This window comes from Colletotrichum lupini, chromosome 1 (assembly GCF_023278565.1).
Source record: "Colletotrichum lupini chromosome 1, complete sequence".
NCBI lineage: Eukaryota > Fungi > Ascomycota > Sordariomycetes > Glomerellales > Glomerellaceae > Colletotrichum > Colletotrichum lupini.
Window position 1 is genome coordinate 6,509,203 of NC_064672.1, and position 12,050 is coordinate 6,521,252.

Sequence of the window (12,050 nt, forward strand, 5' to 3'; positions counted from 1 at the left end):
AGACCTATCGTTATAATAAACTAATTTCTAGTTTATTACTATTTTCGCGTCTTTTAGTTCTTCTCTTTAAAAGACCGGTGGCTAGAATTACTTATTATATTTTAAAATAACTACTCTACTTATATACTTATTATTATATTATTATAATCCTTAGAGTTAATAGTGCCGCCTCCCCTCTCGCAACCTATTTATTATCTCGCTATATATTATATATCGACCTCCCCTTAATCTCGTCCTTACTAACTAAATTACTAATCGTCTTCCTTAGCTAAATAGTAAAGTACAAGACCTTAATATATATAGACTTAGTACTGGGCCTAACTATAAGTAAAATCCACTTATAAAGAACTCTTACTATATCGTACTACTTATAATAAAGTAGCCCCCTTCTCTTAATTAATAATTAGCCGTAACGTATTAATACTTAATTAGCTTTAATAGCTTTATTTAAAGTTATTAAATTTCTAATCTTATAGTTTTTTAATATTATAAAGTCACGAAGTAATCTCTCTATTTACTTAATATAAGAAAAGCGCTAATGGATATATATAAGCGAAACGGTAGTATTATTATTATATAAGATCGGCGAGATATATAGCTCGTATATTAATAAACCTCTATACGGCCTTATTATAAGGCGCACGTAGCTTATATAAATATCGCTTCTTTTCCTTAGACGCTTTTTACTAAATAGGTTAGTCGCTTAGTAACGTAGCTAGGCCCATCCTATTAGCTAATCTACTTTCCTTCTTATACTATTTAGCATTTAAACACTATCCTTGAGTCGACCGCGTCTATTATAGGGACCCCTTTAAGGTTAATATAATAAGCAGGGTTAAAAAAAATACTACTAGTATTTAGTATTAGTCTAGTCTAGTACTAGTAAGTCTAGTATTAGTCCACCTTTTAGAATACTAGACTAGTATTAGTATAGCTAGTACTAGACTAGACTAGTATTAGTATACTAATAGTATAATAATTAGTATAAAATATACTATTTATAGTAATTTAATTACTATTTTTAGAAATTTAAAAATTAGCTTAGATTTACTCTAAAAGAAATCTAAAAAATATAATAAAAAATATTTCCATAGTAGATATAAGTAAAACTATTTAATTAAAATTTATATATAATTCAATTTTTAAATTCTTAAAAACATCCTTAAAAAACTAATATTTTAAGAATATTCTATTTGAATAAAAGTATTTATGCTTTTAAAGCTATATAAAAAAGGTTTTTAATAGTTTTATTTTAATATATATTAATATTTATAATTAATTATTAATTATAAATAATTTTTTTTAATATGTACTAATTAGTATACTAATACTAGTCTAGTATAGTATTAGTCCAGGCCATACTAGACTAGACTAGTATTAGTCCAGGTCGTACTAGACTAGCCTAGTATTAGTCCAGGCCATACTAGACTAGACTAGACTAATTTCCAACCCTAATAATAAGGGACAGAACTTCCGTCTAGCCGGCGACAGACCATAATACCGGATTAATAATCGCGTTAAAGGGATGCTATAATAAATTACATTATACAATATATAAGAACTAATAACAATAGGTAGATACGAAATAAAACCCAGCTTAAACTTAGCTAGGCGAAAACCCTCTCACCCTTCCTTAATAAATAAGACCTAATGGTTTTCATTTAATAAATATACCTTAGGGGGATAGTACTATATTATACTAACATTATAGGCCTTATATCGTAGCCTAATAACAAATAATAAATATTATAAGTAAATAGATAGTAGGATAGTAAAAACATAGCAAAAACCTAAATGGGCTTTAGGTAGTAGAACTTTATTAGGTGAAATTAAGGGGCGGTAGAAAACTTTAATAAAATTCCTAAATTAGATAAAAGAAAGAAGCTAAGGTAGCTAAGGTAGTAGAACTTATTTAAAACTCCATAATAACTAATAGAATCCCCTAGAGCTAGTAGAATTAAACTAGAGCTAGTAAAATCGCTAAAAGAGGGAAAAGGGCTAATAGTAGAAAAATAAAAAAGCCTACTAGTAATATAGAAATAGTAGAGTTATTAAATCTATAGGGTTATAAATTATAAGTAAGGATTACTAGTGGAGGTAGTAGAACTAATCTTGTGCTAATAACGTACTTCTTATTACTACGATAAGATAATAATCGCTAACTTAGTAACTTACTATAGTACTCTCTTTTATATCCTAGGGGTCGATTTATAATAAATAGTTTATAGCTATAGATTCTATTTACTATAAGAGTACTATAGTATTACTAAGGTTTAGTTTTTATAAATAGCGCGGTTAAGCTTCTAATTAAATAATACGTTTTAGTACTATCTAATTACTCTAGTATATATTTATTATTAAACTAATTCTTAAATAAACCCTTATTTTATTTATTTATAGCGTGCTTTATTCTCGCGTTTTTACGTAACCTAGACTATAATCCTAAGTAAAACCCTATACTTAACCTATATATAATTCCAGAAAGTATCTAGCAATTCTATTTTTTAAAAACGTAGCTCATCCTAATACTAAGGATAGTTATATTAAATAACCCCGCCGTTTATTATAGTGCGCTCTCGTTCCTCAAGGTGCTAGTTATTAAAATAATTATTCTTAATTATTATCCGGTAGTATTTAAAAGTCCGCTCTTTTAGAAAAAGCCGCTCATTATTAACGCAAATAGGATATTATTTCGTATTTAAAATAAGGGGAACTATTATTAATAAGTAAATATTTTTTATAATAAGTAGTTCTGCGCGAGCCTATAGTTAAAAGTGATCCCGTTTAGCTAATTCTCTCTTATTATATAAGACTATTATTAAGTTTATAGCCTCGATCCTTTATTATAATACATCGTCCTACGTTTAATTATCGGATTAATAATATAAAATCTCGGCGAGACGCTTATACTTAAGAATCCGTAGGTCAATTTCCGGCTCTATATACTTTTCTTACTCTTCGCTACGGGCTTATACCTCGATATCCTATATAGGACGGTTATAGAAATAGTAATCGTAATATTCCTTAATAATATATAAATCGCATCGAGCTTTTATTAAATAGATTTAGTTAGTAAGTATGCGGATCTTAGCCTCTTTATCCTTACTTTTTATATAATATTAGCTATTTTTAAGTTCTACCTAGCGTTACTATATTTTAATAATAGCGCGATCGGGTTCTAAGTCGTTTTAAAGTTTTATAAGAACTATATTATTTATAGCACGAGGGTTACGTATTAGGCTAATATGTGTAAATAGTTTATATATTTAGTTTTTAGTATCCTCTTTCAAAAATATATTTTATAAGTCGAAGTTAATATTCTAATTTATATAAGTATTATAGAAGGTTATAAATTTAGGATTATAGCGTATTATTTAATTACGTACGGCGTCGGGAGTATTTCCTAGGATTACCCGTTAATTTAGTTATAATAAATAGATTATAGCTTAACTAACCGTTCGCTATATTCGCTACTCCTCTTTATATAAAGTACGGAGTCTAACGCTTTTTAAAGCTAGCGTTAAGACTTTACTAGCCTATATTATCCCATAACTTAGAGTATAATATAGCCTTATTTACCGCTAGCTATATATTATAAATGCGTTAAAAGACGGGAGTCTTAAGTATAAATACCTTCTAACGTAGCGGGGTATACTAAGTAGGACCTCGTATTTAGGCTCGTAGTATCCGGGATGCGGACGTTAAACTCGCGGCGTCGATAGCGCTTATACCTATTTAAATCAATTAAATAAATAAGTCAAACAAATAGTTAAATATAAGAATTTCAGTAAGTTAAATAATCAAATATTCTAGCCTATATATTTAGTATATTTGATCAAATCTAGAATCTAAGGGTGGGCCCGAATATACTAATAATATACTGAGAAAATACGGTAAAAAAGGGGCCGCCCGGACCCGGATTCGAACACCGGACCTCCGGTATTAAAGTGGGCCCGCTGAAAAATTTCGGCGGCTCCGGCGCAAAATCCACTATACTATTTATATCTCTAAACGGGCTATAGAAAATTCTAGTAAATTAATTAAATATTTATTAAATAAGTTAAATAATTAAATATAGCGCGAGAAATTAGCTAAATAATTAAATATGAGGTTTATATTTGATTTGTTTATATGGGTATAAGCGCTAGGCGTCGAAGGCATAGTTATAAAGAGCTAGAGTAATAATAGTACTAACTATATAGAAGATAAGCTTCTTAGCCGGAGTAAAATAAAAAATAGTCCTATAGCTTATTAGCCCTCGGTATGCGTATAATAAGTTATTAATATACGGCTTTAGTTTATTATCTACTCTTTTATAATAAACGAACTTAATTACTATTACTAATATAGGTATATTTATTATAAAGTACTAAACGATTATAAATAAGATATCTTCGTAGTATAAAGCCTTTAGGTAACCGTAATTAATAGTCTCTTAGAGTAAAAGCCCGTTAAGTAGTAGCGAGCCCTTATCCTTAGCTCCTACTTCGTTATTACCCTCGATACTCTTTAGGTTATTATAATACTTAGCGTTTATTAATTCGAGGCCTTAGGTTTTAAAGAGTTTATTTACGGACTTATCTTAGGGTTTTTTTCTTTTATTTTAAACGAGCTCGCTAGGCCGTGCTCTTATATAGTATAGAATTTAATAATATCCGGCTAGTTAGATGCGCTACCGTTCGAGCTAAAAGATACTTATATCATAAGTAATATTAAAAGTTAAAATAGCTCGGAGGTCTTTTATACTAAGGACTAGCTTTTTATTTATATTTAGTACTCTTAAATTAAAATAGGGGATAATAACGTAGTTATAAAACTAGAGTAAACGTAGTTAGGGTAGGTATTAGAGTAAATAGGCTAGGCGCAGCTACTATATACTTTATATACTTTTTTTATATCGTTACGGTTTATATAATAGCTAGTAGTAGTAGTATATATCTATTAGAATTAATAAATATATACTCTCGAGGACCCCGAAGAGCAAAGGTTTAACTGCTCGCTAATGTATAAAAAAAAACTTATTATTATCTCTTAAGTAAGGCTATTAAGGGCCTCTCTTTACTTACTAAGTTTTTAATTAGCATAATACCTAGTCTTAGTAACTTTAGTTATTAAAAACTAATACCCGCTAAACGACGTACCGCTTCTACTTTTTTAAGATCTTTATAATATTAATTTTAGTCTCTTACGATAGCTTTAGTTAGACAAAGTTAATATCCTTAAGCTTATTACGAAGAGAAGTATATTACTTAGTTAATAAAGGTTCCGGCCGTTTAGTATCTCTATTTTTATTCTCGCGGTCGGTAAGGTACTTTAGGAACGCGACATTCTAATTTATTATAGTAATTACCTATTACGGTATTATATTAGGTTAATAATCGAGCGACTAATCGTTTCCAGAAAGCTACTAAATAGGTCGTATAGTAATTTATTATTTTTAAGTAGTAGTAAGGGAATAAAGTATTGCTACTATTTAAGGTAATTGCGTATTATATTAGTAAGTTAACTAGGAAAGCTAGAATAGTCTACTAGGCTAGAGGTAATAAATAAATAGCTTTTATAAAAAGTATGGATAATTTTAAATAAGGTAGGGGATCTAGGCACGTAGACTATATTAGAATTAGCTATGCGCACCGCCTCGGCAAGGGAGCAGGATTTCGCAGGTCCCTGCCCTAAAGTACTTAATACCTCGCTACTAACTAGCTCTGATAGATACCTCGTACTACTAAGGCTGCGTAAAACAGCGGCACTTTCTACTAAATCCGGCGGCAATAATAGCGCTTTCTCTATTTAGTAAGTAAAATAAGTACTATAAAAGGGTTAAAGAATATATTAAAATTTAGAGTATTTAGGTTAACGTATTTCTAAACCTTAACGCCTTTATTTATAGCACAAAGTATATTAAACTATTTAATCTAACTATTATAGTTAATTAATTTAGCTTAGGCTAAAGTAAGTATAAGTAAGTTAATTATTTTAAAAAAATCGTAAGAATCGTATTAATAAGTACGTTATTATAATATAGGGTCTTAATTAAGAGCTAAGCTTATAATTATTACGAGTTATAATACGTAGTAATAAATATATAGAGTATAATAAAAGTAGCTTAATTATTAAAGTAGAAATAAATAAAAGTAAAAGGTCTATATATATAATATCTAAGATAGATACGTAATTTAGTACGTAACGGGCACTTCGTGAGGTGCGATTACTATCCCTATTACGTAATAGCATATGCCCCAATATACGACTAATCGGAATGCGACGCGACGCTAAACCTTCGATCTCCTTTATATCTAGACTAATAATACTATTAGTATCCCTATTACAGGGTAGTTAGTTCGAACCGTAGTTAACGAAGAGATTAATTAAACTATATAAATATCTGCGTAGGTATAAAAAGGAGGTTCTAACTATAAGTTAGGCTAGCTATAATAATCGTAAATAGGGCCCCTAATTAGCCCCTATATAATTAGCTATATGCCGCGGTCGAATTAAATTTCTAATCTAATACTAACTTTCTCTTTTTTTTATCAATTTAACCGCTATAGTTAGAAATATAATTCGACCTTAGGCCCGTTTACTAAGTCGTCTTTTTTCCCCCCTTTTTTTTACTCTTTTTATATAACCTATCCCTCTATTCGTATAGTAACTTTTTTATTATTTATAAATTGCTCTAATCCCTTATTTAGTACTACTTTTATAAAAGCGTTTGCGAGGTTATTTTTATTATTAATCTAACGGATCTTAAGTATCTCGCGCTTTTTATACGATTACCTAAGGGCTATAATATTAATTATAAGCCTCTTTTCCTTTATCGTTCCTAATTTAATAAGGTATTCGTATAGTAAATAGGAATTAGTATAAATAACTATTAAAATAAGTAGAAAGCTAATTCGATTAATAATCTTCTTTAGTATTATTAAAATCGCGTAGGAGAGGTTAACGCCGTTAATTATATTATATACCTCCGACGCTAATATACTTCCTATTACCCGCTTATTTTTAGTTAACGAGTAGTAGATTATATTACTATATATAATAAATTCGCTCTCGCTTATACTCTCGTTAGCTAGGATAATAATATACCCTAATTATAAAATAAGGTTATTATTATTCGTAAATAACCTATTAATAAAGACGTAGAGCTTACTAATCGTAAGATCGATCGGGTAGTAGACGAGACTTTAATTAAGATTCGTTTATTATTACTTAAGCCGCTTATTAAGTACTTTAATATCTCGTTTAATTAGATTTATAGCCTACGCTACTCTAGTATAGTTAAAAGTGACTTCGGGTTAATAAATACTTATAATATATACCCCTCGCGCGAGCTTAGCTTTATACCGCTTTTTAATATTAGTTACGTTCGGATTAATAAAATTAATTTTCTCGCCCTACCCCTTTTATTAAAAAACGATAGTTTCCCTTTTAATTATAAAAATCCCGCTATTAAATACTAGGGGGATATTTATTATAAAGACCTCTTTTAGCTTCGCTACGAAGCCCGCTTTTTAAAGCTCCTTATCCTCCTTTTTTATAAAGTTAATATTAAATAGGCCTAATATATCGTTAGTCTATATTCTGACGATCCTAAATTAGTCGCTTTTATACTCCGCAACTAGTAGGCACGGGTCGTACGTAAAAGTAATTATTAATAATTAATTAACATAAAAATCGTAGTAGGTAGCCTACTAATAGGTGCCCGATTCTGCGAGCCTATATAGTGGCTTAAGCACTTTAATAATCGTGCCTTCTAGGTACTTACTAGCTATTTCCTTTAGTAAATAGGCCAGGATTTTCCTTATGAGCCCTGTGGCCGATTAGGTATAGGCCTAGGTAATATTACGGCTCTAAATCTCGTATCCCTTCTTCTATAGCGATGCTATTAATATTATTATTAATTATTAGCTATAGCGCTATATAGTAAGCGATTATATAAGTAGCGTCGCCTTTTTAACGTCGCCGTACCCCTAAATTACGTATTTAGACTTCTCGTATAGCTAGGGTATTCCTTTCTTTTTAATCTTACGAACTATTCGTAATTTAAATATACGGAGGTTTATATATTTTTCGGGGTTATATAGGATAAATCGATAGACCCCTCGATTACGAAGAGTATCTATTTCGTTAAGATCTAATCCCTTATACGGTTTTTTAGTAGTTATAATTACGCCTTCTTTACGTAGTTTAATTACTAGCTCGAAATCGGCTTTCTCTTTTATTATATAAAAGGTATTAATTACTTCGTCGCTAGTAATAAATTGCCGCGTTAGGGCTTACTATTATAGTCTTTTGTAACGTCTCGCTAGTAGTATTAGTGCCCTTTTAGTAATTTCCTTTTCCTCGTCGTTTATTAGTACTATTACGACGATTTTGTTAAGGATGATTTCTTATGCCTTTACTGCGGGTTATATAGTTTCCCCTAGCTCTTTTTCTTTTTATGAGTTAGAAATTACTTCGTTAGGATCTATATAATACGGTTTAACTACCGTAATTAATACTTCGAGTAGTTAGTTACGATCTCTTGTGACTATATAAGAGCGCTCGTTAACGGAAATTAACTTATATAGCCTAGCTTATTATTAGGTAATTTTATACTATACTCGTATATTTAAATTTAGTAATATATTTAAATTATCCTCTATATCGGGCCTATTGTGCGTAGTAATTACCTTATTAACTTACTTTTTTATATTTACCTCGCGCAGTGCCTATATTACTTTTTTAATTACTCGGGCTCGTTAGCTTATGCCTAGCGACGGTAGCGAGGCTAAGGTCGTTTTTAAATATGCTCTAAATATTAATAGCGTTAGTATAAGTCCGTTAGGCCCTATAGTATTATTATAGCATTTGAGTGCTATTTAGAAGCATTTGTTATTAGTAGAATCTGGATTTTCTTTTTTAATAATTCTAAACGCCCTTTTTAACTACTAGTATACCCTCTCTATTTTTTTAATACTATAGTGCGCTTTAATAGGTACGACTTTTAGCTATATACCGTAGGCCGTCGTATTATCCTTAAATTTTACTAACTTAAAGCTAGTATTAGCGTCGGTTCTAATACTATCTAGCGGTCCCTAGTATATATTAATTTAGCTTTTTCGTAGGGCTGCTTATATTATCTTTACTTATAGATCCCGGAGGAATTGCCCTACTTAGAAGGATATAGCTACGTCGATTATATATAGTACTAGCTAACTATTTAAGTAGAAGATATTAACGACGATTTCTTAGTTAAACTTAAGCTTATTACGCAATTTAAACTTGAATTTGCGTGGGCTCTGTATATTTATTTAGTATTAGTAATATACTTTCGTTAACTACTCTAGCGCCCCTATTTCGATATTATTATTACCTAATTACTTTAGGAGGTTATATAGCCTCGTAACCAACGAGTACCCGAATTTCTAATATAGTTTTCTAAGCTCACTTTTTATTAAGTAATTAATCGACTTTATATTATTAATAAGCTTTATAAACGCATGCCCCTATTATCGTTTAACTATCTCGAAGTACTTACCGCTAGAGATTCTATTCCTCGTATTATTAAATATAATACCTAGTTGATTTATATTTTTTAAATATAGGAGAAATGGGGTATTAACAGGTAAAATATAGAAAGTTATCGTTCCGAAGTACGTCTCTACTTCTACTATACCTAGGGCGACGATTTCCTTACCTAGGCCGAAACTAATCCTCGTAATACCCGCCGTTAATATATTAAGTATTACTAGCGTAATTCTTTATAGCGCTTAGAATTACCTTTTTCTTCTAGTTAATTATTATAATGCCCTAGTATTTAGGATAATCTTATAAAAATCGTTTAGGCCGTACTTTTCGCTTACGTAAAATACTTATATAAGCTTAGTATTCGAGGGATCTAAGTAATATAAAAAGGACCCCTCTAGCTACCCCTAAATATAGTTAGTACTATATTCCTTTTTTTTAAATATTAATAAAGAGAGCGTTTTCTCTTTAATTATTAAGAGAATAGGCTTCGGCCCTATTAAATTCGCCCTTTTAACTACCTCTATATCCGTTATCTAAGGGACCTTCCCTTACTATCTATAAATAAAAGCTTACTTATTAAGAGCTTTTACTACCCTCTATTCGTTTAGCCTCGTATATCCTCCGGAGGCTAATAAGGTAAAAAAAGAGTAGTTAATATCGTCGATTTCGTTATAATCTAATTCATTAGTATAGGGGGTAAGATCTTCTTTATTTTCCGAATTTTTTATAGGGAGTATATACTTTAGGCTACTACTTTAGCTACCGTCGCTAGGTTCTATACCCCTAGATCTACCTTTATATATAATAAGGAATTAGTTAAACTAACGAGGGCTGGTTTTACTATCTATTACCCTCGACTTTTTATACTATTCGTACGATTTAATACGCTCTTCCTCGGAGTAGTTACTTAATTAATATTTATCCTTTTTATAAATATAGTATTACTTTTTTTATTACCCTACCTATAAGTTAAATCTCTACCTATTTAACGAATTTAGGCCTCCTTATTAGCGATTATTATATTTAGCTTCTTTTCTTTTCTTATTATACGTTCGATCGACCTAATGTTATTAATAAGGGCCGTCGTATACCTAGAGATAGGTTTAGCACGGTATTCTTACCTTAATATTAAAGCTAGATCTTAGCTTCGAGTAGAGCGTTTCGTAGTCTTTGAGTACTTAGTATAGGGTGATTTTTATCTCTAGTATACGCTAGATTATAGTATAAAAATATCTAACTTTCCGCTTATTTATCCCCTTATTTAGCTAGGTTTTTACTAGCTTATCGATTCGATTAATAAGCTCTTTAAGGATCTCTACTCGCGATTTACCCTTTATTATCCTAGCTATAAATATAAAAGAAATCGCTCGTAGCTTAAATAGGAGCTCTAGGTTCTTATTATAAGTCTCGAAGCAGCTTCGGATTATATTAATTATACTAAGAAAGTCGTTTTAATTAAAATTACGTACCGCTTCGTAATAGTAATTAGAGGCTTTACCTACGAGTACGATATTAATTACCAAATAGTACTAGTATTCCCTAATTCCGACTTTTTCGTAATAATTATAAAATATTATTAGGGTTTTTTATAAGACCTTATACTTCCCCCTAAAATATAATTTCTTTTTTAGGAAGATCTTTTTAAGGTCTATAAATTACTTTGTATTCGCTACTAGATTTTTAGTATTTATATACGATCCTTGCGTCGCTACGTATTATTAGTGACTTTGGGTCGTTTATTTCTTTTTTTATTAGCTAATCGGCGCCGAATTTCGTATTAATAGCGGTAACGAGTTATAAATCGAAATAGGTAGAATTATTAATTATCGTACTTTTAGTACTATATTTTACCCCGGTATATCCTTTTATAATAATAGATTTTTATTAGTAATTATAAGGAGGAAATTTAGGTCGTTTACCCTTTTTTTAAATTCGTTAAAGCGATTATATACTCTATCGACCTATGCCTAGTTCTATAGTACGAATTCCTTTTTTATAATTATTGCTATTAGTATTTCGTATAGCTCTCGCGATTATAATTATACTAGTAATACCCCTCGCCCGTAGAGGAATTTATTAATTACTTTTATAATTCTTAAGCTTGCGCTCGCGAACTATTCGTTTAGCTAGTAGCTAAGGTTATTTACGATTTTATAGAATAGGGGTTACCCCTATAGCCCCTTTTTTTTATAAACCTTAGTTAAATAGATTAATACTACGTTAATTTGCTCGCTATTAAGCTAATTTGCGATTTTATATATTTACGTCCCCTAATAGTCCGGGTTAATATTTACTTACTTATAAGGGATTAGGATTTTATTTAGGATCGGGTTTTATCCTCTTTTTCTTTACCCTAACTTACTAAGGGTCGTGCTCTAGCTTATGCTCGTATTAGTAATTATTAGTATATTTAATTTTAATGGGGATATGTTTAATCTAAGCGCTAGTTATAATAAATCCGTGCTTTTACTACTTAACGAATTTATTAAGGTCTAGGAGATTCTCGCTTCTTCTTACTATCTTACTATTACTCTCGT

At 30.2% G+C, this 12,050-nt stretch overlaps 4 protein-coding genes across 4 annotated transcripts; all 4 read right to left on the minus strand.

Annotated features, from left to right (window-relative positions):
- Nucleotides 1–3,841: 3,841 nt before the first annotated feature.
- CLUP02_01874 (uncharacterized protein) lies at nucleotides 3,842–3,967 on the minus strand (the record flags this gene model as incomplete). Its single annotated transcript, XM_049280910.1, has 1 exon — nucleotides 3,842–3,967. A coding segment is annotated over one exon (126 nt), but the record flags the coding sequence as incomplete, so codon positions are not given.
- Nucleotides 3,968–4,144: 177 nt separating this feature from the next.
- Nucleotides 4,145–4,369, minus strand: CLUP02_01875 (uncharacterized protein; the record flags this gene model as incomplete). The annotated part of the gene is made up of 2 exons (XM_049280911.1): nucleotides 4,145–4,241; nucleotides 4,290–4,369. Coding segments are annotated over 2 exons (177 nt in total), but the record flags the coding sequence as incomplete, so codon positions are not given.
- Nucleotides 4,370–4,684: 315 nt separating this feature from the next.
- CLUP02_01876 (uncharacterized protein) lies at nucleotides 4,685–4,938 on the minus strand (the record flags this gene model as incomplete). Its single annotated transcript, XM_049280912.1, has 2 exons — nucleotides 4,685–4,816; nucleotides 4,879–4,938. Coding segments are annotated over 2 exons (192 nt in total), but the record flags the coding sequence as incomplete, so codon positions are not given.
- Nucleotides 4,939–9,494: 4,556 nt separating this feature from the next.
- On the minus strand, nucleotides 9,495–9,713 carry CLUP02_01877 (uncharacterized protein; the record flags this gene model as incomplete). Its single annotated transcript, XM_049280913.1, has 1 exon — nucleotides 9,495–9,713. A coding segment is annotated over one exon (219 nt), but the record flags the coding sequence as incomplete, so codon positions are not given.
- Between the last annotated feature and the right edge of the window lie 2,337 nt (nucleotides 9,714–12,050).